This window comes from Chrysemys picta, chromosome 15 (genome assembly GCF_011386835.1).
Source record: "Chrysemys picta bellii isolate R12L10 chromosome 15, ASM1138683v2, whole genome shotgun sequence".
Taxonomy (NCBI): Eukaryota; Metazoa; Chordata; order Testudines; family Emydidae; genus Chrysemys; species Chrysemys picta.
This window is the reverse complement of record NC_088805.1, coordinates 962,400-990,232: the sequence shown is the minus strand read 5'-3', so window position 1 is coordinate 990,232 and position 27,833 is coordinate 962,400. Positions and strand designations below refer to the sequence as shown.

At 57.5% G+C, this 27,833-nt stretch overlaps 1 protein-coding gene across 2 annotated transcripts; it reads right to left on the bottom strand.

Moving 5' to 3' along the window:
- Positions 1 to 3: 3 nt before the first annotated feature.
- Positions 4 to 26,234, bottom strand: TBC1D10A (TBC1 domain family member 10A). Of its 2 annotated transcripts, XM_065568415.1 has the most exons (8): positions 26,034 to 26,234; positions 16,754 to 16,861; positions 13,635 to 13,741; positions 11,957 to 12,071; positions 9,517 to 9,582; positions 7,301 to 7,490; positions 3,152 to 3,306; positions 4 to 2,101 (listed from the first exon to the last, which is right to left on the bottom strand). In XM_065568415.1, exons 1-8 carry the CDS (start codon positions 26,199 to 26,201, stop codon positions 1,721 to 1,723), a joined length of 1,290 nt encoding a protein of 429 aa, XP_065424487.1. In that variant the 5' UTR covers positions 26,202 to 26,234; the 3' UTR covers positions 4 to 1,720. The 2 variants fall into 2 exon arrangements, with proteins under 2 accessions (XP_065424487.1, XP_065424486.1); XM_065568414.1 differs by lacking the exon at positions 16,754 to 16,861.
- Between the last annotated feature and the right edge of the window lie 1,599 nt (positions 26,235 to 27,833).

The window sequence follows — 27,833 nt, the reverse complement described above, 5'->3', positions numbered from 1 at the left end:
GCCTTCTTTACACAATCTGCTTTATTGATTCTCTGTACAAAAACATTGCAACTTCATTCACTGATTTATTTTACAGAGTCTCACCCACACGGGCACATTGTCCAGCATTGTTGGGATGGGCAAGGAGAAGCCCCTCCAGTCAGATCCCTTCCACCCCCAGGAGGCAGTCTGCAGAGAGGCTAAGACTGAGTGAAGAAGAAGAAGAAGAAGAGGGAAGGATTCCTAACAGACCCCTCGCCCCCGGACTCAATGATGCAAGCTGGAAAATAGATCCGCCTTCCCTTTCACCTTTGCCATCAATATCTGGGGTTCCCCAACTTCAGTCCACCCGAGGCTGCACCAGAATCAGCTAACACTGCCCTCTTCAGTGTGGAAGTGCAACCTGCAGTGACTAATGCAATATGCCAGAGACTTCCTGGATCGAGAGAGCACTACAGTCTGGGATCTGCAGGCTGCACCCCCATTTAGGAGGCAGTGGTTGTTGCCCTTCCACATCTGGATTAATCCCTGAATATACCTGTTCTCTCCCAGCATTCGGGGCTGAGATGCCAGGCCTAGCACTAGCTTTAATCAGACAACACGTGCTCCAGGTGGCCTCATTTACCTTGCCAAACAGCCCCAGGAAGGGCTTCCCCTGCAAACCCAAAGCAGCAGGCTCAACTCAGTCCCCTGCAAGCAGTGCTTTCACCCAGGTCCTGAGCAACCAGTGCCAGCCCTGCCTCATGCAGACCTTGTCCCCAGCCCCTTGCATCCTGCCCAGAATTTGCAGGCGCCCACTGAGGCGGATCTAACCTTTCCTATATATTGGCAAGGCTCCTTTTGAACAGTTATGCTACACAAATAAATAGGCTCGCTGCAGTAGAGAAAGTCCAAATAAATGCTCAGGTGCAGCTCTATAGAAATGGAGGAGCAGGGTGGGGTGGGAATGTCAGGTCATTTCCTCCTTAACCCCCTGCCCCAACCAGATACAGCCTCAGTTTGGAATCCGCCGAGCTCAGGCCAACAGAGCCAACCCTGTTGGGAAATACAGAGACACTCCTGCAGCACTGGCTGGGGCAGGACAGAACAACTCAACTCTTCCTCCACAGCTCAGGCCAAGCATGTGCAGCAGCTGAGCCTAGGATGCACCTCCACGACTGCTGGGTACACACTCCTCCAACCCACTCAGCGACGGAGGATTGGCCCAGCCAAGACAGCAGCTGGGATCCTTAGAGGGAACTTCAGCATGGAAAGAAGCCACCTGGGCTGGGAGGAGATAGATTCTGCCCCCTGCTCTGCCTCAGGTCAATTCATCAGCTTATTTCAAACATCAGCCAGCCCCCGTTGGAGCAGCCAGCCAGGCTCCAGACCTTTCTTGGGAACAGGGCTTTGAACCTCCCAATGGAAGGAAGAGACTCATTCAGACCTCGGGCAGACGCACGATCACAGCCCTTTGCCTACAGGTCTGAATGATCACCCCAGGCAAAGCCCGGCTCCCTTGGTCTCTGCTCTGCAAATCAGCTGCAGCCAAACAATAAATAAAAACTTAACTCCCACAGATAAGGCTCCTCCCCCCAGCACCCAGAGTGACAGGCGAGAGGCCCCCAGACACACCCTACTCCCCACTTGGCTGCAGCAGGGAATCAATCCTGAGTCTAGGCCCAGCTGGCTGGCCCTCTGGTGCAGAGGTGGCAGCCCTGGGCGCTCTGCCACCGTGGAGTCAGAATGTGCTGTGACCCCATTACAAGTAGGTGTCCTCGCTCTCGCGGGAGCTCAGGCTGTCCTTGGACTGGTGATGCGGGGAAGCCCCAGGCTCAACGAAGGCCTGGTCTCTTGTCTCCTCAGGGATGGGGCCATTGGCCGGCCTGACTTTTCCTTGGTCTCGTTTCTTCTCCTTGTTCTTGCGGCCCTTGGGTGGGAGCGCCTGGCCGGGGGGCAGGATAATGGAGGGCGAAGGGTCCAGCGCCTTGCGGGAATGTGGCTCCGAGTCGCTGATGGCTTTGGCGCCATGCAGGCGTGGGGGAGACCTGCACTGCAGCTCCCCACGGGTCTCCTTCCACTTTTTCAGCTGGATCAAGTGCTCCCGCTCAATGTGCCGCTCCGTCACCGGCAGCTCTATGATCTGTGGGGACAGCACATGCTCCTCAGGCCCCTGCCCAGCAGGCTAGGCCAGAACTGGGGGCTGCCAACACAGCTGTCTCCCCAGGGAGCAGTCACAGCCACATGTGACATGGGTGGGGTGGGGCGGGACCTTAGGGAGAAGGGCAGCATGAGGGCAGGGGCACAGTTCGGGTACTGGTGGCCCCCCCCCACACTTTTAGGGACCTTCCGTTGCTCCTGGACCAGCATCCACATAGTTCATGGTTTCCCTGGAAGGCCTGCAGTACCCTGATAGAGGACCTGCTTGTTATCCAAGCCTTCACCAGCAGAGGGCAGCACTGCACTGAACACAGCTGCTTCACTCAGTGCCCGGAGAGAGGGGGGAGGGGGGTAGCCCTTGGATTTGAACTTGCTTCTAAGTCTGGGGTTCCTGAAAGCCCTTCACAGCAGAGCCCAGGGCCCCTTCCCCAGCCAGGGCTCTCCCACACTGAGCACCTGCCTCCTGCACAGGGCCCCTCCAGAAGGGGCTCTGCAGGAAGCTGATGATCTTGCCCCCAAAGCTACTTTCCCAGGGCTGGGGGATCTGAGCCAAGTGCCCACCCCAAGGAGTGTTTAGCTATTGACAGCCCCTCCTGGGAAATGCCACAGAGCAGCCTGGGGCAGCAGCATAGTCACTGTCCCCAGGAACTGGTAGATCCCCCAAGCCAGGAGCTGCCCATCTGCCAGGGCGGGATGTGGGCTGTTTGCCCCCATTAGGGAGCTCCCTCGCCTGCTGAAGCAGCAGACTGGGGGGGGGGGGGGGGAAGAGCAGCAGCAAGGTGCACTGGGAGGGAGAGACCCCAGCCCCCTTAGGCCCTCTCCACACCCCAGCTCACTTCCATTAGAGGGAATGTGAGTGCCGAGCGCCAGCCAGGCGGTGCCAGGCTTTGATCCCTGGATGAAAGGCTCAGGCCATGGTTCCCATCCAGTCACCGCTGTGAGGGGGGAGAGGGCTGGTGAGCTGCCAATTGTGGACATGTCTGTCGGGGGAGAGGTGGGATCCCAGGCTGCCCTGGCACACGCATCTCCTCACCTCCTGCACCAGGAAGGCCTCTTGCATGATCTTGGGGTTCAGCGCCCTCAGCCTCTCCATGGTCTCGTATTGCCCCTGGCAGGACTTGAGCTTCTCGGAGGAGCCGAGCGTGTGTTTCAGCAGCACCAGGCCGACCCGGAACAGGATCTTCACCCCTGGAAGAGCAGAGCCGCCAGCTGGTTAGCACCCGCACAGCCCCAGGGCTCGGCCACATGCCAGCCCGCTCCAGCCACAGGGACTGGAAAGATTCTTTGCCCTGCTCTTCCCCATTGGTACGTGACCTAAAACAGGGACCCCCACCCCCATGTAGGCCAGCTGGGAGTCAGCAGCCCTCAGCCTCTATTAGACTCCACAGGCTGCAGCATGGCATACTGGGACGGGACGCTCTGAAGAGGACAGTGAGTGCAACAGTGATAGTTTAGGACAGTGACCCTCGGAGCTGTCCCCACGCTCTCCACTGGGCAGTCTGGGGTTAAAGGATGGCGGGAAGTTTCTCAGAGCCAGAGACACAAAGGCTCAGATAGGAGGGGAAGATCCAATGACTGCTCCCCTCCCCTCCCCCACCAACTCCCAAACCTAAAATTTACCCGGCCTGCTGCCCCATTTGCCTTTGGGGCAAAGTGTGGGCCCCTTAGTCCCAAACCAATGTCTTGCTTGTGACCCGACACCAGTCTGGTCCCAGGCAGAGACAAGGAATTACCAGCACCTGCTTCATGGACACAATCCCCCAAGAGCAGGCTGCAAGGCAGCACCGGGATCAGCACCGTCCTTCCAATGGCTCCCCTGCCCTGTGCTACATTAACCCAAGTATCAACCAGATCGCTTGGCAGCCTGGAGCCCGGTGCCCGACGCATCTTCCCCGGCAATGCTGCCAGGAAAATCATCTCTTCTCAGAAACTTGATCTGCAGAGGTGCAAGAGACAAGCACCCCCGGGGCCCAGCTGAGGTTACACTGGAGCTGCCCCCAAACTTCGCTCCAGCTTGAAGTAGCCATCCAGTGGTATGCTTTGAAATGCTGTTTGTCGGAGAGCTGGCTCCTTGGCTGCCTTCTCTACACCCGCCAGCGCTCTCCTCCCGGTAGCTCCTTTGGGCGCAGTCTGAAGCCAGCCTGCGCAGAGACCCCAGCTGAGATCAGGGCCCCACGGTGCTGGCATGAGACACAGCCAGAGACAATCCCTGCCCTGGAGAACTGATGATCTGAACAGGCGAGGCAGGCAGAGGATCCAGGGAAACCAGAGACCGTGAGGGGAAACGAAGCGCCTCTGTGCTGGGACTGCCTTTCAGATCCATCCATCCCACAGCATGACCCCCCACCTCCCTACCAACCCTAGGCCACAATCCGGTCTTGCTGCACATCCCTTCCAGAAATGAGCAGGGAAGCTGCAGCACCTCCGCCCAGCAATTAGCACTCAGAGGCAGAAAGCACCAGCAGGTGCTAAGAGCTGGTTGTTTTCCTGGGCTCTGACAGACTGAGAACCCTCCTGCAGTGACAATGCCCTTGAACAGGGGCAGCCCTGGCCCCTTCCTTGGCAATAAGGCAGGGTTTTTAGGTACACAGAGAGGATAATGAACCAGCACGACTCATCCAGGGCCGGGGCAGATCCGCCATCGCAGGTGATGTTTGCCAGCCAGACTGGACGTGTAGCTACGAAACCTGCTCTAGTTCAAACAGGCGTTACTTCGGGGGAGTTCTCTGGCCCGTGTTCCACAGGAGGGCACTGGTCATTGACTCAGCTCAGGCGTGAACACCCCACCCTCCTGTCCTAACGGGGAGGGGCCCTCCACTGACGTTGCCCCGACGGAGGCGAAGGAGGGTCAGGGTCCCCCAAGCCTAGCCCAGGGGCACAGCTTAGCAGCAGCAGCGTGGAGACAAAGGGGGCATATTCAGAGCCCTCTCTGGAGGGGTTGCGCAGCTAGAGCCCTCAGCAGAGGGAGGGAGACTGAGACTTGCGACCGTCTATGTAATTCTCAAGCTTCAGCTCCAAGTGAAGAGGGGGCAGTGTGGAGAGCCCAGTGAACCTGGTGCAGGGAGACAGGCTGCCAGCAGGGGGCAGGAGGGAGTGGAGCGAGTTTGGACATGCATCACTGCTAGGGTGACCAGATCACCCAGGTCAAATATCGGGACAAGGGGGTGGGGGTGACGGGCGTGGCAGGGTGGGGAAGATGGCAGAGAAAAAAAAAAAAAAAAAAAAACACACCCTTCCTCCACAAGTGCTGGAGGGAGGCCCGGGAGACGCAGGGGGAGCGCGCGGCCAGGGTGAGTGAGAGTCCTCGAGCGCAAGCAGGACTCAGTCGGGCGGTAGGGAGAGTAGGGAGGCGGCCCGCAGGGCCAGGCGGTGGCTGTTCTCCTGCCCTGGACAGCGGGACTTGGGAGCAGCCGCTGATGCAGCTCCCACTGCCGGAGGAAGTGGCCATGGCGCTTGGCCCCCCGGGCTCTGGTCTGTTGCGGGGACCCAGCAGTGCGCACACTGCGCCCAGCCCCTGGCCAGTTGCGTCTGTGCTGCTGCCCAGCTGGTGCTATCCCACGGCGGCCCCGGAGTGGGGGCAGCAGGCTCCAGCCCCCCCCGTCCCACTCGGGTCCTGCAGGGGAATGAATGGGGCTGGGCTGCCGATGCCTCCGCCCTGGGGCCACTGCGGGATTGCACCCAGACGCGACTGGCCAGGGGCTGGGCGCGCGCAGCATGCGCGCTGCTGGGTCCCCGCAACAGGCCCAAGCCCGGGGGGTTCGGGCCCGGGCGCCAGAGCCGCAGCCGCCGAGCGCCACGGTCGCTTCCTCCCCCCGCGGCAGTGGAAGCTGCAGCAGCGGTTGCTCCCGAATCCTGCTGTCTGGGGGGGAGAACAGCCAGCGCCTGGCCCCACGGGCCGCCCCCATACTCTCCCTACCACCCAACTGAGTCCTGCCTGCGCTCGGGGCCAGGCCAGACTCTCACTCACCCTGGCCCCGCGCTCCCCCTGCGTCTCCCGGGCCTCCCTCCAGCACTTGCGGAGGGAGGAGGAATGGTGAGCCTGGGGAAGAGGCGGGGATTCGGGAAAGGAGGGGACGGAGTCGGGGGGGGGGGGGAAAACGAGCACTTCCGGGCTCCGGAGTATTTGCTTGTTTGTCCAGTGTCCCGACCTAACGTTGGTCGGGACGTGGAACAAACAAGGAAATATCGGGACAGCCCCGATAAAATCGGGACGCCTGGTCACCCTACATCACTGCCCAGTGCAGACACTTGAGGGAGGCCATGCAACCCCAACCTTTTACCCAAGGATTGAGTCCAGTCAGACCCTAGCCACAGTGAATGTCAGACCCTATCCTCCCTGGGGAGCCCTTTGAGGGTGAGGGGCCCTGCATCTCTTACCCAGCGGCCAGACTCGGGGCCACTGCCTCCAGAGAGACGGCTCTCCACAGCTGCCCGTGAGCACCAGGGCTGGGGGATGTGGCCAGAACAAGCCGGAGCTCCCAAGCAGCCCCACCGATGAGCCAACCCCAGCAGGGATGAGTTCCCAAGACAGCTCAGCCAGGCCACAGTACCAGCTCCAGGGACCCCGAGGAGGGACCCCTCTGCTCAGGATGATGGGGGAAGCAGCACAGGGAAGGCGAGAGCCCAGCCCTTTGGAACAAAGATCCTCAGTGTCATGGGGACAGGAAGGGCCTGGGATGCTGGTTGATGGAGTACATAGGATTCTGCTCTTGCCCTGGCCCTGTTCAGCACAGGGAGACGCCCAGCACTAGTGATCTGTATCCCCACGTTAAACGGCCAATCCAGTTTGTTCCTGAGACGCACAGAGGCTCCTGTCCTTCCAGGAGCGAGACCAAAGAGCTGCTGTAGCCCAGCTGAACCTGACAGAAAGCAGCTCCCACTGCACTGTTACCTGCCAGCACAGGCAAGCTGAGCAGGTGTGTTGGTTTGATCATTTCCACTTCTGTAGCCAAAGATCTCGGAGTACTTGGTTACAGATGGGGAAACTGAGGCAGAGAGGCAGCCAGTGGCAGAGGCAGGAATAGAACCAGGCCCCATGGGTTAGAATTCTACGTCGGGGCCATGAGAACATGGCTCCCCTCGGTGCAGACAGCTGAACTGGGGGCCAGGCTGGCAAGTCCCCCAGATGTCCCCAAGCTAGGTCCCAGTCTGAGCACAGAGCAGCCGGGGACCCATGTGCTACCTTCACAGAAGAACATGTCCCAGACACGCAGCACGGAGCTCCACGGCAGGGTCCTGGAGAAGGCGCACATGAACCACTCAGTCATGTACAGGATGGGGTCGATCTTTTGCTTGCTCAAGTGCTTGTAAGCCATGGGTGCGAATCTGTGCAGCAGTGAGAAGAGGATCTCCCCATCCAGCTGGATGGCCTCCTGCAGGGAGAGCAGCAGATTACGAGAGGGGAGAGGCGCTGCTGGGGAGGGCTGATAGAGCACTGGATTGCAAGGAGCAAGGTAGTTTCTGCTCCTGCCTTGCTGTGACCTTGGGCACTTCATTTCCCCAAACAGTGCCCACCCGCCATCCACACACTTATAGTCACCAAGAAACAGCCAAACAGCTGCCGTCTACCAGCAACAACCCAACGGGAGAGGCAGGGCCAACTGCACCAACTCCCGGCTGGCTACGGTGGTGCTACTATGCTCCAAGTTACAGGGCTTTCCATTTATCATCCTCTCCAGCTGGGATCCTGACAGGCTCCTGAGGCAGAGGCTGGGTATTTGGGGCTGACCCCATGTGCCAAGAGGAAGGTGTGAACAGCTGTGAAGGCAGCGTGCCACCAGCAGCAGCACAGAAGTAAGGGTGGCAATGGGGCTCTAAGTCTGCTGGGAAAAGTGATACTAACAAAGTTTCTTTGCGTCCCTCCAGTATTAAAACAGTAACTAGTTACAAAATAATTTTTTGCTTATAACAATTCAATAAAAATGTATTTTAGTCTTGATTTAAAAGTGGTGAGAAAAGGTAAATTCAGTTTAAACAACAAGGTTATAAGTTTAGCATGTAAAATAGTGTTAAATATAAAAATGAGTTTTTAATTTAGAAGGGGGGGCGGACGCACTCAGAGGCTTGCTGTGTGAAATGGGCTGCCAAGACGTTTGAGAACCACTGGTCCAGGTTCACATGCGCCCCGCAGCTGGGTCAGCATCACCCCCATTGTACAGGAGGGAACAGAGGCAGGGGGTGAGCAACTTGCTAAGGTCAGCAGGCGTCTGGCAGAGCCAGAAATTGGACCCAGAGCCACAGAGTCCCAGTTCATGGTCGTCCTTCCTAGTCCACTCTGCATGGCTGCTGGAGCTCAGTCTCTAGGGCTGCCAAGCCAGAGGCACATCCTACCAGTGCAGAAACACACTGGGAAACCCCAGTCCCCCTGCAACTCCCCCCTCCCTTCCTCGGAGTGACCCACTCCCGATGCATTATGGGAACACGCTGCCCTCCTAGTGGGAGCAGATACTGCAGAATGGGGGGGGGGGGGAGGAAGAGAGGAAGAGAAGGGGTTTGTCCTCCAGAGGACGAGCCAGTCCTTGCTAAGAGTCTGGTGCAAGCCAGTGGCCCCGCCCACAGTGGCAATGCAGTCTAAGTGGGGTGCCCAGGGCCATGTGCGGTGGGAGGGGACTGGCAGGACTTCTGTTTGGGGAGGGGGAGAAATGGAGCCTGTGAACAGAGCCTTTTGCTGTGTCAGATAAAGATCTCAATATGTGAGCGGGATTCACACTCTGCTGCGACTACACAGCTACTGCAAGCACAGGGTCAGCTCACGGCACTCGGCTCCCCTCTCTCTCTCCTCCCCCCCCCCCCCCCCGGCATGAGCAGTCACTGCCCCAGGCTGGACAAAAGAAACCCAAAGCAGCTCCCCATGGGTGCTCTAGACATCCCTGTGATGGGCATGGAGCAGCTGCTCCCGGCCTAGCCACAGAGCTGCTTTTGGAAAGCTGGAGCATCCACCTGCCTCTCTGATCTATCCAGGACAGGCCCTTTCTGGACTAACCCGACACATAGCTCAGCAGCACCCGAGGCGCCCAGGAACCCATTGGGCCAGGCGCAGAACAGCCTCTGCACCCAGCCAGCGAGGCAGGGCCAAGGAAGCAGCATCCCCAGGACCCAGCAACACAGTCCCGCAGAGCTGGGGACTGAACCCCCATCTCCCAGCCCAGAGCCTAACCCTGTGGCTACCCTCCCTCTGGAGCAGGTGGCCCAACAGGCCCTTTGCTACAGAGCCTCCACACTCGACCCTCTCCGGGATCTGCTCTGGTAGAGGTGTCCACCTGCAGCCCCTGGTGACTATCGCAGGCAGAGGAAGCCAATTGTCCTCCTACTACTGACCCAGGCAGCTACCAGCTGCTTTCTGGGGGGCAGGCTCAGAGGTGTCAGAGGGACCTCTCCCTCCCGCCCACCCTCACTCACCAGCTTCTCGCTGTAGTAGCCGGGGAGGTACTTCTCGCAGATCTGCACCAGGCACCAGAAGGCTTGCTGCAGGAGGGAACAGGCCGTCAGTGCAGGACAGGGTGGCATGTGCTGCAGCCCTGCTGGAGATGCCCTCCATGCGCTCACTGCTGTCAGTGCAGCCCCAGGCCCCCCCACTTGCCAGTGCTGCTCCTCCCAAGCCACGGGGCCCAGCAAGGGGAAACGCAGCCCTATGGGCACCCTGCTTCTGTGTAGCGGTACTGCTGTGCCTAAAAACAGGGCCAGCCTGCGCCCAAAGGGCCTGCCCCCTTCCCTGCGGCCATGCAGCAAGCTTCCCCCTGGGCCCTCACCATCCCTTTCCCAGGCCTGCCCAGAGGCACCTCATTCCTGATTTTCAGAGGGCTGGGCACCCAGTTCCTACCCATCAGTGGGAGCCCAGGTTGAGCACACCGGAAAGCCAGGCTGGTCAATGCTGGTGGCGGGGACCCATGTCTGAGATGGGAAGGGCTCAGGGGACAGAGCCCCAGGAAGTTTGAGACCGTGCCCCGTGCTGTGCAGCCCAGACACAAACGTGGCTGCGCTCCAGGAGGAGTTTATTAATCCCAGCTCTCTGCTAGCGCTCATTACCAGCCGATCCCCAGCGCCTCACGGAGGTCAGGCTCACTATCCCCATTCTACAGATGGGGAAACAGGCACAGAGTGGTGAAAGGTCTTGCCCAAGGTCACCCAGCAGCAGAGCTGGGCACAGAACCCAGGTCTGAGTCCCAGGCCAGCACATTAGCCATTATGCCACACTGCCATAACCCAGAGTGGGGGCGGGAATCCCCATGGCAGGCAGCTCTGGCAGTTACGATGTCTCGGGTGCAGGGAAGCCCCATCCCCCGGAGGGCAGACAAAGTCCCTGGCATTCTCAGGAGGGGGGAAGATGTGGCAGAGCATAAGCCAGAACCAATGCCAGTGGGATGCCTGCTTTAGTGTTTCCCTAGGCTCACTCCATACCCTCCAGGGCCTGGAGCACACAGCACTTCCGATACCTTTGGGGGGGGGGTGCGGCAGCCCAGTGCAAGGGGCAGTTGGCTGTCTGTCTGCCCGTCTGAATGAGCACTGCCCAGGCCGCCCGCTTAACAAGCAGGAGGAATGGGGGGGGGTCCTTTCTGCGGAGAAAGGAACACGCCCTACACGCTGCCTCCTTAGCTCAGCCTGAGCAGGCACCAGCCAGCCCTGGCACACATTACTGGGGAGAGGAGAGGCTCTACAGCCAGCACCCAGTGAGATAACCGCTGCTCGCTGGTGCCCCTGGCTGGCTGGCTGCAGGCCAATCCACATGCGAGCAAGGTTGTCTGCAGGGGCCAGACATGTTTGGGTTTCCACCCGCTGAGAATTGAGACAAGGCAGCAACAGCAGCTCCTCCACCACAATCAAAAGTTGGGGAGACCCAACAGCCCATCCCCTGCCGGCACAGGGTCCTGCAGTCCCTGGCGAACCCCCTAGGAAGCTACTCCACCCCTTGGGCTGAAAATGAGGGTAACCCCCCATTACGAGAGCTCCTTTCCCCTGCAACTCCTACTTCTAGGCACAACCAGCACACCCCAGGAAAGGCCCCACTCGCTGGGGTTTGCTGCCACGGCCCCTTGCCCTGCCTCTCCTCCTTGGGGGGTGTCAGCCCTGCAGTCTCCAAACACAGCCGAGTCCTCGGTCCCTTCCCAGCCACCTAACTGGAGGACTGGGAGTCTCCCGAGAGGACTAGAGATTCCCTCTCCTTAGCACGGGTCAGATCCCGCTGGAGCCATTACACCGGACACCAGCCAAACCAGCCCTCGGGACAATCTGTGCAGGGAGCACGCAAGGAGGGCCAGCTCTGTTGACAGAACAAGGAGCAATGATCTCAAGTTGCAGTGGGGGAGGTCCACCTTGGATATTAGGAAACATTATTTCACTAGGAGGGTGGTGAAACACTGGAATGCGTTACCTATGGATGTGGTGGAGTCTCCTTCCTTGGAGGTTTTTAAGGTCCGGCTTGACAAAGCCCTGGCTGGGATGATTTAGTTGGGAATTGGTTCTGCTTTGAGCAGGGGGTTGGACTAGATGACCTCTTGAGGTCCCTTCCAACCCTGATATTCTATGATTCTGTTGTGCTAGAAGATGCCCTCCCCGGGATCCGAGATCACTGCAAGCAGGAGCAAATCATCCGTGGGACAGAAAGAAAGCAGGGACCTCTCCTCACTCTCTCACAGCTGCTCCACCCCCAGCCTCCTCGACCACCTCCAGGGAGCTAACTGGGCTCTTCCCAGTGCAAGGGCCAATCCAGGTGGAACCGATACCAACAAGGCAGGGGGATGGGCCATGATCTGGGCCAGAGGTGGGTGGGTGGGGGGGGTGTCTGTGTCAGAGCCCTCCCCTGGCCCCAATGGTCCTGTCCGAGGTGTTGTGCAGTCAGTACCTCCACAGGCATATGCATGAGCAGCACTGCTGCGACGGGAGCCTGGGCCTGGCAGTAGCCCTCCTCCGGCCGGTACAGCGTGTAGGCCTTCAGCACCCGGAACAAGTCTTGCTGCCTGCAGAGAAACAGCACCCACTGAGCAACAGGGAGCAGGGACATGGACAGGAGGCACATGAGGGTGGTGTCTGATCTCCCACCTTTAGGCTCTCGAGCCCCAGAAGGACACCATGCCCCAGCACCTATAGGTGGGCAGTCACACAGTACCGGGAACACAGAGATCTACTTAGAACCTCACCACTAGAGTCCCAGGAGCTAGAGGCAAACACTGGTTGGGGCCCTGCAAGGGGACACCTCCCAGTCCACAGCAGCAAATCAAGTAGACGCCGACCTCAGTACAAAATCACTTTTCATTCAGTCGGACACCAGGCACTAGTCTACCAGTTCCATGCTGCTGAGGGCCTGAGTTCGCCCAGCCAGATGACTCCAGCCCATCTCAGCATGGTTCCTGTACCAGGAGGGCAGGACACAGGCCAATGCAGTTTGAGTTGGCTGTGGCACGGAGCCTTCCAGGCACAGCAGATCGCAGCCCAACGAGGCTCTGCACTGGGTTCTGCTCCACCACTCTTCTCAGAACCTGCCCAAGCCCTGACACCTGTAACGTCCTGCCCCAGACAGGCAGCTGGTTACGGCGGTCACCTCACCGGGGCCTGACATTTCCCCACCAAGATTAAACTCTTTGGACGGGGCTCTTACACACAAACACAACAGGGCCATGCAAGCACTACTGCAATGCAGATAACCAGACTGAGGCTCTGATCTCATCAGCAACACTCCCCAGGGAGCTCTGGTGTCTTATTCTCACTGGGTGCATGCAAGGCTGTTAGCCCCGTCATCCTCTCAGACCTGGAGCCCTTCAACAAGGTTAGTCATGTTTCATCAAGGGGCTTACAACCAGCCTCCGCCTCCCACCCTCACTGATCTGGCTGGAGATGCTGACTCAGCAGCTGACTCCGGCGCCTCTCCAGATGGGAGAGGGAGAATCTGCCTTGCACTGGGAGCCTGGCACTGGTGTGATGGAGACCTGGGCTGGCGCGTGCAGCACTCACAGCATGGGAGATGACTCAGCCAGCTACTCAGTCACGCTCTATTGGCCGACGTGCCCAGGCCTGCAGCTATCCGCACAGAGGGACACAGCTCAGGACATACATGGTTACCAGGTAACCCAGAGAGGCCTCTCCCATTGCTACATACACATCTCCCTTTCACTCCATGCTTCGTGTGAATAGCCAGCTCCCCCTCCCTCTGGTGTTTGATCACGTGTCCACGTCCTCCCACCCCATAGCGTCCCTCTTGCAAGACCCTTCCCCAGGCCTGTCAAGGGGCTCTAGTGCAACCTGCACAAAGACTGAGTGCCAACATGGAGCTAGACAGCCAGCAACAGGTGATGAGCAACAGAGGGAGCCGGCCCACCTAAACTCTCAGCCCATGTCCATTACTGCTGGGTCTGAGTACCAGGGTGGGCTGGCTGCTAGAGGCAGATGCGACATTGGAGAAGGGAGTAAACAAGACTCTACTGAGCTGATCTGCAGGTAACCTGGCTCAGCCCAGAGCCTCAGCTACCAGGCCCTATGGATGCTGCAAACAACCAAGTCACATGGCAGAGAGTGGGAGCTCTTACCCGTGTCCTCCCCGAGACACAAACATTTCATGGAATGGGAACTGCCTGTGGAGATCCCGCTCAATCACATCCAGCCACTTGGGGTCCCCCGCCGAGAGATCCAGCTCCTAGGAAGGAGAGAGCACATGAGTAACCACAGTATGCTGGGGGAGCTCACCACACACTGGCCTCAAACATCACGTTCACCTCTCAGCAAGGCCTTAGTTCGGCTTGGAAGGATGAAGCCGACGAAAAACATTTCCATGGATGATAAAATTTACAGCTAGGCAAGTAAAAAAAACACTGTTTGAAACCAAAGTAAAAACCCAGCGTTTTTGACTTTTGAATGAGGCTTGTTACAAATGAATAGTGCAAACAGGTGTGATCTCTTGATCAAGGGTAATAACTTTGTCAACATCACATGTCAAAATATACAATGTGTGTTTTAACCGTTTATAAAATTTAACTTTCTGAATCTCAGTGCCTGTCACTAAATAACTGTCAAATGCTCCCATAATTCCCTGCAACTGTGAAATTTAAAAATCAACAAACATTGAAAAAGAGGCTCAAAACCAAACACTGATATCCACCAAAATCAGACAATGTTAAAAACTCAATTCTGCCAGCCCTAATCTTAGTGCAGCTATGACCCGCCAGCGGCAGTATGAACCGGGGCAGCCTGTGCATGCACCAGGACCTACGGTCAATGGCTCATCTCAGCCCCAGCCAGCAATACCACATTATTTGGTGGCCGCCTGTTCTGAAACTTCGAGTGCAACCTCAGTAGGGAGAGGCTCCTGGCGCCCTGCAGTCATTGCTCACAGCATGGCCTGAATGAGCTCCAACTTATGGTGAAGCAGCTTCTGTCTCCCTAGATCATCCCAAAACAGGGTCAGAGGACAAGAACCCCAAGTGCCTTGCCCTGCACCTGCGCGGGGAGCCACGAGAGAAGAGATTCCAGCTGCACAATCCAAGGGACTCCCCCTAGCCCTTATCAGCTGGGATGGGACAAGGTTTCAGATCCACATTCACTCTCCCACACCTCAGACACCTGGGTCCCTTCCCTGCAGCCCCTACGGGTGGGTGACAGAGTCTGAGTCAGATGGCGGCTATGGAAACCTGAATCCATGAGGAGGTGAGGTTTGGCATTTCTCACTCCCAGCTGTGGCGTCAGCTCTGCCTTCAGGCCATGTCCCACACGCAAGCCCTGGCAAGTCAAGGGCTGTGACTCCGAGGGCTGTGGGAATGGCTCCAAGCAGGTGAGCCATAAACAAGAACTGCCCTGCGTGGCCAGACTGGGACAGCCAGCTCAGGTTGCATCCGCTCCACTTGGGAGTTCCTCTGCTCTTGTCAGCCCCCGGAACCGCACTACCAGCATCCCCACTGCTGCCATACTTCTCCCCTTGTCATCAGATCAGCTGCCACTCCCTAGTGACGGGTGAGGGCTTCCCCAACAGAGCCACCAATCTGGTGAATTGGAGGCCAGCAGCAGGAAACTTGACAGAAGGCCTCTCCGTAAGGCTGGCTGGAGCTCACCTGTCCTGTCAAAGCAGGTGGCCACAGGAGCCACAGCTACACCTAGACCCAGCACTTGCTCTTCTGAGATGGTGAGAGGGAGTGGAGGATGAAGTCCTAGCTAGCCTCGGCCCAAGTACAGCACACAGCAAGGGCCTCCTCCTGCCCCCCAGCCTGAAATGTGGACCTCAGCCCTGACCTAGAGGGATCAGTCTCATCTTCTACAGTAGCACCCACCTGTCCACACTACAAGAGTCACCCAGCACAGACTGGCAGCTGAACGTGTTCAGTTGCTCCCCAATAGGTAATCTTTGTAGCAGACACAGCTGCAGTGTGGATTCCATTTAGAGCAGCTCTGACCTCTTTGTTTCACTCCATTCAATTCAATTTCTTGTGCTAATCCCCCTGGAATGTGTTTATCACCGGCTGATCAGGGTTAAGTGATCCATACCCAGGGATTAGCACAGCCCAGCAGGAGGGCAGCTGGCATTATGGGGAAGTGGGGGGAAGAAGAGCCCTGGCTTTCAGGTTTGCTTCAGCAGTTCCCAGCAAAGAGCGGAGGGGAGACCAAAAATCCCCCTCCCCCACCTCTTCTTCGAAGTGGTGGGGCTTGTTTGGCAGTTAGCCCCTTCTCCCGAGCAACATTCCCTGCATAGAGGGAGTGCCGGGGAGCACTTGTGGGTGGCTAGTCGCACTGAGTTCTTTGAGGCAGGGCCCCTCGGAGCGGTGTCTGTACAGCACCTGGCACAGTCCTGGGCCACAACTGGGGCTGCTATGGGCGACGGTACTAAAAATAGATCTAGTTTGCGCTGGCTCTCCTTGTGTCCAGCTGCACATGCTAAGCAACCCCTAGCTTTACTGATGCCAGGGCAGCAGTTGCTGGAGGTGCCTGTAGGACATGATGGCTGGGGCAATGGGGTGGGATTGGGGCGATGGCCACAAGACACTAGCACTACCAAGCCCTGATTTTGGGATTGCCCCTTTGTGTTTCGGGCCATGTGGGGGGGAGTGCAGAAAGCTCTGGGACAGGAGGGGCAGTCGGCCACCTGATCGGAAACAGACACTATTCTACAGCGTCTACCCCATTGCTACTGCTATACCGGCACTAGCCTCGGTACCTGCCTCGACTGTAGCCACACGTGTCTATACCCAACATTTAATACTGAACTATGGAGCTGCCACAGAGCCATTCACCTCGGTGAGATCAGGCATGTGCATTCTGCATTCTTACCAGAGAGCGTTAGCAGGGAAGGGGGAACTGACCGCTGCACCGATACAAGATGGGACGCTCACACTGCAGCTGGTGGGGTTAGTGTCTGCCGGATACAGGATCACGGCCACCAGGGGTTTAAAACAGGAGATCAATGCAGCTTTTCAGCCCTGCACAGCAGTAGCTGGGCGAGCAGCGATCCAGTCCCAGTGGTGCGAAGGGCAATGTGGAAGCGAGAGCTGCTATGACCTGGTGCTGCAGGCAACGGGCAGGTCATCCCAGTTCGGGTGGCCTTCCTAGATGTCAGCAGCGTCCCACATGGGCACATCCTTTGGGCTCATTTTGCAGTCAGCACCAGCTAACCTCTGGGAAGCTGCAGATCATACAGGAAGAGGAGAAAACGAGAACTGCTTACATCAAACCTGCCAGTGTTCTGTTCCAGCTTGACCTTGCCCCCTGAGAGGTACTGCCAGGCCCGGCCCCGCAGGGAGGGCGGGATTCCCTTCTGGCAGCGCAGCCGGATCTGAAAGGCAAAGGGGGACAGGCACTGAAACCCAGCGGGGCAGATATGAACGTGGGGGCTAGCCACAGATAGGAGAGCAGCAATCTAACATGCATCCAGCAACTGGCACCCCAGAGTGATTCACTAGCTAGATGCTCACAGACTTGCTTCACCCAAAGAGCAGCCACTAATGGGCGAGAGACAGCAGCTGATTGAACAGAGCACTGCAGGACAGCGAGTGAGGCACACTGCAGGGCGACTGGAAAGCAGCAGAAGGCAATTTGGCGCAGAGGCCGAGGCTGGCTCCCCAGCTCTGTGGGAAGCACCACAGGCTTGGGTTTACATCCAGCTCCAAGTTCTGGCCAGGCTGGGCTAGCACCTGACAGAGGCAATGGGACGAGCATGCAGACACAATGCTGGCCGGCACTATGGCATCTTGCCAACACTGGCACTGTACAGCTCGGAGCACGCTATGGGGTGACCCTCAGGCACACTGAGAACCAGAGCACTCCCGCCCTCCTGCACCAACACTCAGACTGGGGATCAAACTCACAGCTTGGGGCAGCTGCAGTCAAGGCTTCGAGTTGCTCGGGAAGCTCAGAGGAAAATTCCTGCAGCACCAGGAACCAGTTCACATTAGGAACCCTCACATTGTGCGAATGATCAGCCCAGCTCCATGCTGGGATCTTGGGGGCAGCAGCCCCAGGGTGCCAGCAGAGATGCCAGGCTGCCTGCAGGGGTTGAGGGCTTGCAACTGCTTTGGTGGCTCTTCTGTCCCCCCAGCCCTGCTCCTGAATGCGGCCTCAGCTTTGGGAGAGGAACCTGGCTGCTGCAAGCCCAGGTAATCCGAGGGAGCTGCCATTTCACGCCAGGAACCAGAGGAACAAGATTGTGTTGCAGTTTTGTTTTTGCAGCCAGCTGAGCTGTGGCCAAAGAGCTGCTCGAGCCCTCTTAGTCCAGGAGGTGGGGATCTGGAATCTGCATTTTGGAAGCGTCCATGGGGGGGAAGTGTCAGGGCGGATAACGAGCCACTTCCCTGCTCCCTGAGCAAAACTAACAGGAAACCCCAGGAATTCAATTAGGCCATTCACCGGCAGAATGGAGCCACCAGGGCTTCCTTAATGATTTCAAGGGAACCATGCAAATATGCTAACTCCCAGAGCCAGCTCTAGCTTTTTTGCTGCCCCCCCCCCAGCCGAGCGCCGCCCACCCCCCCAGCCGAGCGCTGCCAGAACCCCCCGCCGAGTGCTGCCAGAACCCGCCCCCCCTGCCGAGCGCCGCCAGAACCCGCCCCCCTGCCGAGCGCCGGAGCCCCCGAGCTGGCTGTCCCCCCCCCCCCCCCCCCCGAGCGCCGCCGGAGCCACCCCCCCTCAGAGCGCCGCCGAGCGCCGGAGCCCGCCCCCCCCGCCGAGCGCCGCGCCGCCGGAGCGCCCACCCCTGCGGAATGCCGCACCGCGCTCCCCCCCGCCGCCCCTTACCAGGTGCCGCCCCAAGCATGTGCTTGGGTGCCTGGAGCCAGCCCTGCTAACTCCTCAACCTCAACTGCTCCCTGCAGCTCCGGGGAGGGGCGGCTGCCTCTGGGCAGCACAGGGGAAAGTTTAAAGGTTCAGAGACAGCAGCCGGAGCTGGGGATGGTTGCAGTTTCATAGTCCACGTCAGCAGCAAGACAAAGCAGGGTATATACCAGGATCAGCCCTCCCCAGGACTCAGCCACAACACAGACTAGGCTGGGGATTTGTATTATGAAACAAAACAGAGCCCTTCCCGGCTCCTGGGGCGCACTGATCCTCGCAGCCTTCATACAAGCTCTGCAATGACAGAGAACAGCTGAGTGCCTGCACACAGAGGAAGAGTGGAAGGCAGCCAGACATATGGAAGCTGCTTCCTCCTTGCAGCCCTGGTGCTGAGCCAGGGCTAGGCTGCTGGGCACGAGGTGGCACACTCCAGGGAGGAGAGGCAGCAGTGTTGCAGGAGGCGTCTCCCCCATTAGGGGAGGGGAAGCTTGACTCTACTATAGCTTTGGTGCATCCAAACCAACATAGTGTTTGAGTGAGCTCAAATGATCAGCCCCACTCCCCCACTGACAGCAGTGCGAGCTGGCTTCCCACCACAATGCCGACCTTCGCAGCCAGGAAGTGGAGGGCCCCAGTGACCCTTTCTTAGGAGCCTAGGAATTGCCACAGCACATCAGACTTGAGACCCATCTAGGCCAATACCCTGTCTCACAGCAGACAGCTCCAGCTACTTCAGATGCAGGTGCAAAAACCCACCAGCTGGTAGTTCAGGAATAACCTGTCTCCCCAGGAAGTTTGTTCCCAACCTCCATCAATTAGTAGTTGGAATGAGGGTTTCTCTCTCTGACCCTGTGTACTGCAATAGTAGATAAGGATTGGACACTTGCCCCAATAAGTGTCTGAATCTAAGCAGCTCTTGGCCACATCTTGTGGCAGTGAATTCCACAGGTTAACTGGGCATGGTGTATCAAAAAAGACTCTGCTGAGCTGGACCATCTTGTAGGAGCCAGACAACTCTCAGTAGCTCTGTGCAAGAGGAACAAGGGAGCGCTTCCATCAGAACATCCTTTGGCTAAGTCAAGGCTGCAGTATAATGGCAGTGGCTGGAGCCAGGCAAGAGCAGTGACAGATACCTTCCCATGCCAGCGCATTCCAATCTAACCAGCTGCAACACCCCCTGCTACCCACAGGCCGGGCCAGGCCTGAGGGGTAGCAGCAGCCCCCGCAGCTGCCAACTGTGTCAAACGTCCACAACCTGCAATAGTTTTTGGATGCACGTGTTCAGTTGGGACCAAAGTCCAAATCACGAGGCAGCTGCCTGCCTCCCCACAAAGGGGAGAATCAGTAGAGCTCTCTGGCTGCCAGGAAACAGGCTGTGGCAGAGACCACTGCCCAATGAGCTATTCAGCCAGATGAATTTAGAGCCCAAGAATGATTGCAGTGTTAGAAAACACCTTAGAGCAACAGATCCCAGGAGCTCTGTGTTTAGCTTAGAGAAGGGTAAGGGGTGACGTGATCAGTCTAAGTCCCTACATGGGGAACAGATATTGTCAGTGCGCTCCGCAGGCTAGCAGAGGAAGGGATAACACGATCCAATGGCTGGAAGCTGAAGCTAGACAAATTCAGACGGGAAAATAAGGCACAATTTTTTAACAGCGAGAGTAACTAACCACTGCAACGATCCACCAACGGGCATGGTGGATTCTCTATCGTGGGCAGTTTTTAAACCGGCGTCGGAAGCATCTCCAACAGCCACTCCAGGTCAGACAGGAATTCATTCAGGGCAGTTCTCGGCATGTGTTAGGTCATAGGGTCCCAGGGGTCCCTTCGGATCAAGGAAGTGGATCGCAGTGGGGCTGCTCCAGTCGCCCTGCCACATGGAGGCAGCTCTGGCAACGCAGGAAGACGCCCTGAGGTTTCCTTACGCAGCCCTCCCACAGTACACGGTCTGGCCGGGAACCTGCCACACATCTGCCACTAGGGCTACCAAAGCCGACCTGTCAGCCTCTCCAGTGCCCTAGAAGCACCCACTGCTCCCAGCCAGGACTTACTCCCCAAAACCCTGAGCTGCCACTCAGATCTTGACACTTAATGATGCTAGAAACAGCTTCTCTGTACACAACAGCGAGATTAGGAGGAGACGGGGGTGGCGGTAGGGGGAGCGCAACCCCGGGCTATGGCCCAGCCGGGGGCAGAGGGTAGATTTAGGGGCACCTCTCAGCATGGCCCAGTCACTTTGTAGCAGCTGCTTCCGTCAGGAGTCCAGCTGTTTGAGGCTGTGCTGATCAGCCCAGCAGACACCTCCTCTACCAAAGACCCCAATGCGCCACTGACCAGGCAGGGGGACATGTCCAATAGGGGGAAAGGCAGCTAATGCTGGAATCGCAGCCCCACCCACAGCCCCACTGGTACTGGGGAGACTGGAGGGGTGCAGTCAGCTATGTGAGAGCAAGAATCCAAACCCAGTGACCCCTCTATATAATCAGAAACCTCTCATCCCATACAGGGTTCTAGACCCTGCTCTGCCATTGACTTGTGACACCTTGGGCAAGTCAGTACAAATAGGGAAACTGAGGCACAGAAGTTGACCACTGACCCCTTGGAGAGTTCTGATATGGGACATTATCCAGCAGGCTGCCCAGATCCCAGACAAGAGGAAAGCACAGTCCTGCAATCCTCAGCTGGCTGTGCTCCAGCTGCATCCCCATAGGCTCTGCTTCTACTCCCTGATGGGCCAAGCTCTGGTCAGCTGTCATAGAATCACAGAATCTCAGGGTTGGAAGGGACCTCAGGAGGTCATCTAGTCCAACCCCCTGCTCAAAGCAGGGCCAATCCCCAGACAGATTTTTACCCCAGTTCCCTAAATGGCCCCCTCAAGGATTGAACTCACAACCCTGGGTTTAGCAGGCCAATGCTCAAACCACTGAGCTATCCCTCCCCCTCCCCCCCATAAAAATTTTTTTTAAATAAAATTTTGGGATCTGTCAGGAAAGCTCAGGAGGCAGATTGTCACCAGAACGAGCTGGAACTGGGCTTGTTTGCTCTCGCTCTAAGAACTGCAGTGATCTGTCCACCCAGCACCCGCCATTCTGTTTTGCCACTGAGCTACTGACCAGTCACATCTAGCCTAGCAGAAGCTGCTTTGGCTTAAGGCAGCATGGCGGAGACTCCTCAACAATGGGCAGTAACTGCATGTGCTAGCCCCCACCCCAGGTGAGAACCGTGTTCCTGGAAACACAGGACTTCCTGGTCTACGGGCCAGGGCAGCTTCCAACACAATCAGCCTGAACAAACAACTCCCCAGCAGAGCAAGGCCCTGGGCAGCGTAGGGCCTTCACACTAACAGGAAGCACTAGGCACAGCGCCCAGAGCAGCAGGCATCTCTGAAACGCTGACGGCTTCTTTTAAAGCCACAGTCCCCATCCCACTGGTTTCTCAGGCAAGGAGGAAGCAGAGCTGGGAGCAAGAACACCTTCAGGTCAGCTATCCCACTGGATAAGTGGCACCCGGGCCAGGCCCTGCACAGACAGCTAGAGGCTGAGGGATTACCCATGCACTGGCTTCTACTCGGCTCGGCAGTGCCTGTGCAGCTGTACAGTCACCGCCAAGCTCCACTCCCCTCTCCCATGCACAAGGCTGCACACAGGGACAGTGGGAACAAGGCCCAGGTTCCCTGCGCTGCAGGGCTTGCATGAGGACGCAAATCTGGGAGCTGAACCCAGCCATGAGGGGATGGCAGCCCAGCCAAGATGCCTGAGATTTTTAGGCCACGAAAGCTCACCTGGATGCTCATTCACCGCAGCCCTTTGTGCCAGGGATGGGAAGAGCCGAGGCCAGAGCTGCAGCATCCCAGGCTTCACAGATACTGTGCCTCAGGCTCGAGGGCTGAACTGGTTTTGGCAGGCAGGATTTTAAGCACAAGTAACGTCCAGAGTCCTGCTGTTTCCATACCACACTGGGCACTACACTGGTGGGCAGCCACTAACTCTGCACTGTCTTCCCACGTCTCCCAGCACCAGCGCTGCCTGCTCGCGCCATCCCTCAACAGTGCTGCCAGCTGAAAGCTAGCCTTTCACCTCCTCTAACCTCAGCCCACTGCCCCCCACAGTGAGGATCTCTGAGTCCCAGCTCTCCACTCCAGCCTGTGCATAGCTCTGCCAGCCACCCTCTTCCGCACAGAGCTGTCTCCTTCCCCACTTGCGGCCCCGCGTCTTCCCCATTCAGACCAGGAGCCAGTTCAGAATCACCCCCTGCCTGGCGCTGAGGTCCGCTGAGCAATCCCTTCTCCTTCCCACCCTGTCCCTGCCAGTGGAGCCCCTTCTCTGCACCTGCCCTTGGGAACAGCCCAACTTCCCTTTTCAGGATCGCCACTGATTAAGTCTTGCCAGTTTCACTTGTTACCTTAACTCTAGTGTTCAAGCGGTATCTGCAGAACGAGAACCTCTCCCCGGGTCACCCGGCCTGATCCTTTCTGGGGGCAGAGAGACAGGAAGGGGCTCTGGATCAAATGCCTGGTGGGCAAAGTCTGACAAGGTAGGAAGCGATGGACAGCAGGGAGAAGGTGAAGCCAGAGCAACGTGCCAAAGCTGTGTGTCTGGAGGGCCCACCGGGAAGGAAGAGCAGGGAGAAGCAGAAGTGAGGGGTCCAGGCGGCTGGGGTGTGCTGCTGAGCAGATTCTCCAGAGCACCTGAGAAGGGCTGGGCGGGAACAGGCCCAGGAGGAAGTCTCGGCATGCCAGGAGACAGAGAATCCTGGTTAACACCATGGGCAGCAGGGAAGTCTTGGTGACAATGATTCGCACTCCCCACCCCCCCACCCCGAATTCTACGCACACCTGACAGAAGGCTGCAAAACCAGAAGCAGAGCAGTGAGGGGCCCCAGTGCTGAGATTTTACAGGGAGCCCCCACCCCAGGAACAGACTCGCTCCCCCCAGCCTTAGCCCTGCCACTGACGTTCAGCAAGAGGTGCTGGCAGCCCTCTGTTATTCATGGAACGCAGGCCAGAGCCTCTGGTCGGCTTGAGGGGAAGTGTCATGTTCTGGGGCACTGCAGATGGGAACTGGCTTCTGCCTAAGCCCAGTGAGCCCTCCCCAGCAGAGACCCTGGGCTTATCAATCATCTACCAGCCCTTGCAATGGGATCTGGACAAGTGCTTGCTCCATGGAGACACGTGACTCCGCTGGGCTGCGGCAGAGCCAGAAATGCTGAGCCTGGCTGTTGGCTTCATGCTCTGGCTCCATTCAATCATCTCACAGCACTAGCATTAGAAGTTCCCCTTCCCTGGATTGCTCTGTACAGAGGAACAGTGGAATGGACGGGTCAGGCAGAAGCAAGGAATGGGAGCTCAGTTCAGACCTGCCTGTGCGACTGCCCTTGCCCAACCCCAAAATCGAAGAGAGGATTTGGAGAGTTCGGTGCTTGGGAATGGTGTAGAGACTAAGCAACCTGTTTTCTCCAAATGGGATGAGAAGGGAGGGCAGGCTTTGGACTAAAGCAATGGGACTCACTCTCCAGTAGGACTTGTCCATTTCAGGCTGTCCTACCCTGGAAGAGTGCACAGGAAGGCAGTGCTCATGTACAATGCCCAGGCCGATCGGTTAGTCTGGGGAGGTTTGAGGGGACCCTTACCACGGATGCACATGTGCAGCGTGTGATCACGTTTCCCTTTAACCAGTCCCACGAGGTGAGAATGAGGTGACACTAAAAAGGAACGCTGAAGCCCAAGGCATGCACAGCATAGCATGCGCACAGTTGGATTTCACCAGGCCAGGATAAGGGACCATTGACATCGGCAGCTAAAGATAATAAGAGCTGTTCAGTCTTGATGCTTCAGGGTAGGGAGGTCTGCATGAAGGGAGTTACCCCAGAACCGCATTGCACAGACTGGACAGCTGTGGTGCCGCCAAAGAACCACTCCCAGCCTGGAAGCATGCCGGGACTCTTCTGCTCCTGACAGCTAGCCCTAGACATTGGGCCCCAAGTGCAGCACTGGAAGGCTGCTCAGCGCTTTCAGTCAGACCCTGGGCACAGTGCTGCAGAGATCTGCACAGGGATCAGTCCTAGCTACAAGGAGGAAGTCTCAGGCTTGCAAGCATGCAGGTGGGGCACCACCGCAGGGCTGGAGCCTGCGTTACTAGCAAGAGGCCTTAGCGCAAGCAGTTCGATTGCCTGGGAGCTCGCCTGGCCTGCTCACCTGCCTTCTCCTGGGAGCTCTGTGGACTTGACTCAAGCAGTAGAATGAGTGATTGCTCTGCTCAGAGGAACAGCACAAGAGTTAGGAAAGATGCTGCCAGAAGCATCCTCAACTGCATCTGGTTTTATTAGGGTCGGTAACAGAGAAACAAGTAGGAGACAGGTGGGCTCCACTCCAGACAGAGCTGTGCTGCCAAGGGGCAAAAGGAGACCAAGACAACATTGTTTGCCCTTGTACAGCCCACGAGTAACAGCAGGGCCCATCTCTTAGATCCCAGTGACAGGGATGGATGCAGATTAGCAATCTATGGGAAACCTCACTGACCTAGATAGAGATGATGTAGGAATCTAAGTTCAGGGCAGAGCGCCAGTCCACGTTTGAGCCGGGCGCTGCTCAGTAGGGCTCCAATTGTCACTGAGCTTTTGGGCACTGCAGCACTATGGACACAGGCCTAGCTAAGACACTGCACTGAGCTCTGCAGGTCTGTTTTTCATTTTTAAAAAGTTTGATCCCCTCCCAAGGATGACAAAGCAGACTCTGGCACAAGAGGAAATGGCTCCTCCGAGAGGGGTTCAGCCAGCGAGTGGCTATACTGTCGCCAAGCCCTTAGCCACGTCCATTCAGGTCCAAAAAGGAAAAGTTACAGACAAAAGCTCAGAGTTTGAGATTCCCATGATGCCAATGAAATTAAAGATGTCAATGAAAACATCGTTTGCGTTCCCGTTACTCTGTACTTGCAATGCAAACACTTCAGCACAGGCGTAGGGAACAAAGCCATAAGTGAAACTGACTAGCATATTTCCATTGTCCGAGCAGACCACACAGTGGAGCAAGCAGCATCGGTGAGGAAACGTGGATTTCAAACATTCAGGGTTAAGTCAAGTGTTAGACTGGGAAGGAATTTTGTTTTTAACCTTTAAGTGCGCTCCCCTTCCCCCCCCCCCCCCCCCAATGCTTGGCTCCCCAGAGCTGATGTCTGAACATGGAGCGCTGCCTTTGAAGACCCAGGGGAGATGGGAACAAAGTGGGCCAGGCTCCTCTCCCCTTCACATTAGGACACCCCCCAGTGGGGGAAAAGGAGGCTCTGCTAAGGCCAAGCTGCCCCACCACTAGCTGCTCCAATACAGTGACACTTCGGCAGCTAAAGCCAAACAGCTCCCAGAAAGGCAGAGAGGGCACCACCCAACCCCACTGTTCTCTCCCTGAATGAGAGAGGCCTGGGAGAAAAACTCCCTACCCAGCTCCCAGGATGAGTCAGCTCACAATCAGTCCTCTGCTCACACCTCTGAGCACCCTGCTTGGATGAGCACAGCTGAGGTGTCGGGAGAGGGTTAGGCAGAGGGAACTCACACCAAGGAAGGAAACCCCCAACCCCGGGGGCATTTACACAGACCCTCTGGGTCCCAACACCCCGAAGTGAGAACTGCCAGAGCCAGGGTTACAGGACAGCTGGGAGAAGAGCACTAGAGCTCTCAGGTACACTTACCTTCTTGTGCTTCTTGGCCATCCATTTGTCCCAGTTATTGAGCATATCCAGCCATTTGGACTCCCTCTGCCTCAGCACCTCCAGCGGCACCTCCTCCAGCCTAGGGGACGGGGGAAAGAGAAGAGAACATGTCACACGGGGCAAAGCCACCAAATCAGGATTTAGCATCGCTCCACTCACAGCAAGTGGAACTGGGAGCTTGCAGCCCTTCCAGAGGATTTCATCTCCAAGAGCACCTGCTCCATGCACCCCATCCCCCTGCGCTGCTCCCTGCCGCCTGGAGCACGGCTCTAACCCGCCCAGGCTCCCTAGGACAATGGGGTTGGACAAGTGCTTGCTGAGAATCCCCCTCACATACAACCCTCCTACTCTGCATGCTCACGACACAGACCTCTAACCCGGGGCTCAGCTTAGACTCCCCCGGCCCTCTCCTTGCAGCCCAGCAGCATCACACCTTGCTGCATTCCTACAATCCAGGCTGTTCTGTCCTGGTCCCTGGCGCTCCACCTTGTCCTTCCAGTGTGCGTGCAGGTTCCTCTTCCCGGCCTGCTGCTCTGCTACCTACACCAGCTCCCATCATTTCACCACCGCAGATGCCAGCGCCTTGGCCCCACCTTCAAGAACCCTCCCAGGTGCCCCTTCTCTACCTAGCCTTGCATCTTGCCAACCCCCCACCTCCACCGCACCAGCAATGACGCCATTCTGGAATGCCCATTCCTCTCCTTCCACCCTTCCTGACCCACTCCCAGCCAGCTTCCCACGTCTCTGCCAGTCAGACACTGGCCAGCGATGGCCTGAGGGGAAGGCAACAGCTGCCACTAGTCAGACTGTAAGCTAAGCAGGGCAGGCACTGCGTCTGGACAGATTTATACAGCAGCTAACACAATGGGGGCCCAGGCCTGATTAGGCCCCAAGTACTAAACCTTTAACAGCAGCAATGTAAGTCAGGGTCTGGTTCCTGAGCCAGAAGCAGTAGAAAGAACAAGATACAGGCGCCATCAAGCTACTCCAGAACCCTGAAGCATGTGGGCCACTCTGCACACAGAAACAGGCAGCAGCCCTTGCCCTGCTCTGCTGGGCAGGAGCGTTAACTTCAGAGCTCTGAAGAACAAAATACGGCAGGGTGCTGCACTAACAGACTCTGGACTGGCAGCCGGTGACAACTGGCAGCACCAGTTTCTTAGGGTGCATCTACACTGCAGCAGGGAGATGCAATTCCCAGCTCAGGTAGAGGAAGATTGTGCCTGTGTTCTACAACCAGTGGTGTGACCATGGTGGCCCAGGCTAACCATCCAATAGGGACTGGACTTGGGTGGTTAGTCTGAGCCATCACCCATACCACTGTGGTCACACTGCTGGTTTTAGCGCACTAGCTGGATCCAAGTTAGCGCATGCATGTCTATCCGAGCTGGGTGTTACTCACAGGGAGCCACTGGCCAGATCCTGACCTCGGCAGCTCAGGCAGCCTTCCAGGTCCTCTACAATTCCTACCAGTCATTTTCTGCACTGCCTCTGCTCCCTGAGTTTGGGGGATGGGATGGATTTCGAGAGCCTGGGTTGGAGTCAAAGCCAGCTACCAGACATCGCCCCAACCCCCTTTTAACAGCTTCAAGTACTGCCAAGGGGATGCTTCAAAGCCAGGGCCCAGGTCTGCCAGAGATCTACCTCCCACCAGCCCCAGACTGTCCTACACAGCAATAGCAACATCTGGGCTCAGGCCTGGGGATCCGATGGCAGATCAGCCCTGGTTCAGAGGGATGCGCTTGGGACAGGATGGACTTGAGAGCTCATGAACTTGGC

Coding starts and splice junctions, on each gene's coding strand:
- TBC1D10A (XM_065568415.1), bottom strand. CDS start 26,201: ATGCTAAATCCTGATTTGGTGGCTTTGCCCCGTGTGACATGTTCTCTT. Junction 13,742..16,753: donor AGAACACTGGCAGGTTTGAT/GTAAGCAGTTCT, acceptor TCTCCTTCCTAG/GAGCTGGATCTCTCGGCGGG. Junction 12,072..13,634: donor GTGTCTCGGGGAGGACACGG/GTAAGAGCTCCC, acceptor GTTTCTCTGCAG/GCAGCAAGACTTGTTCCGGG.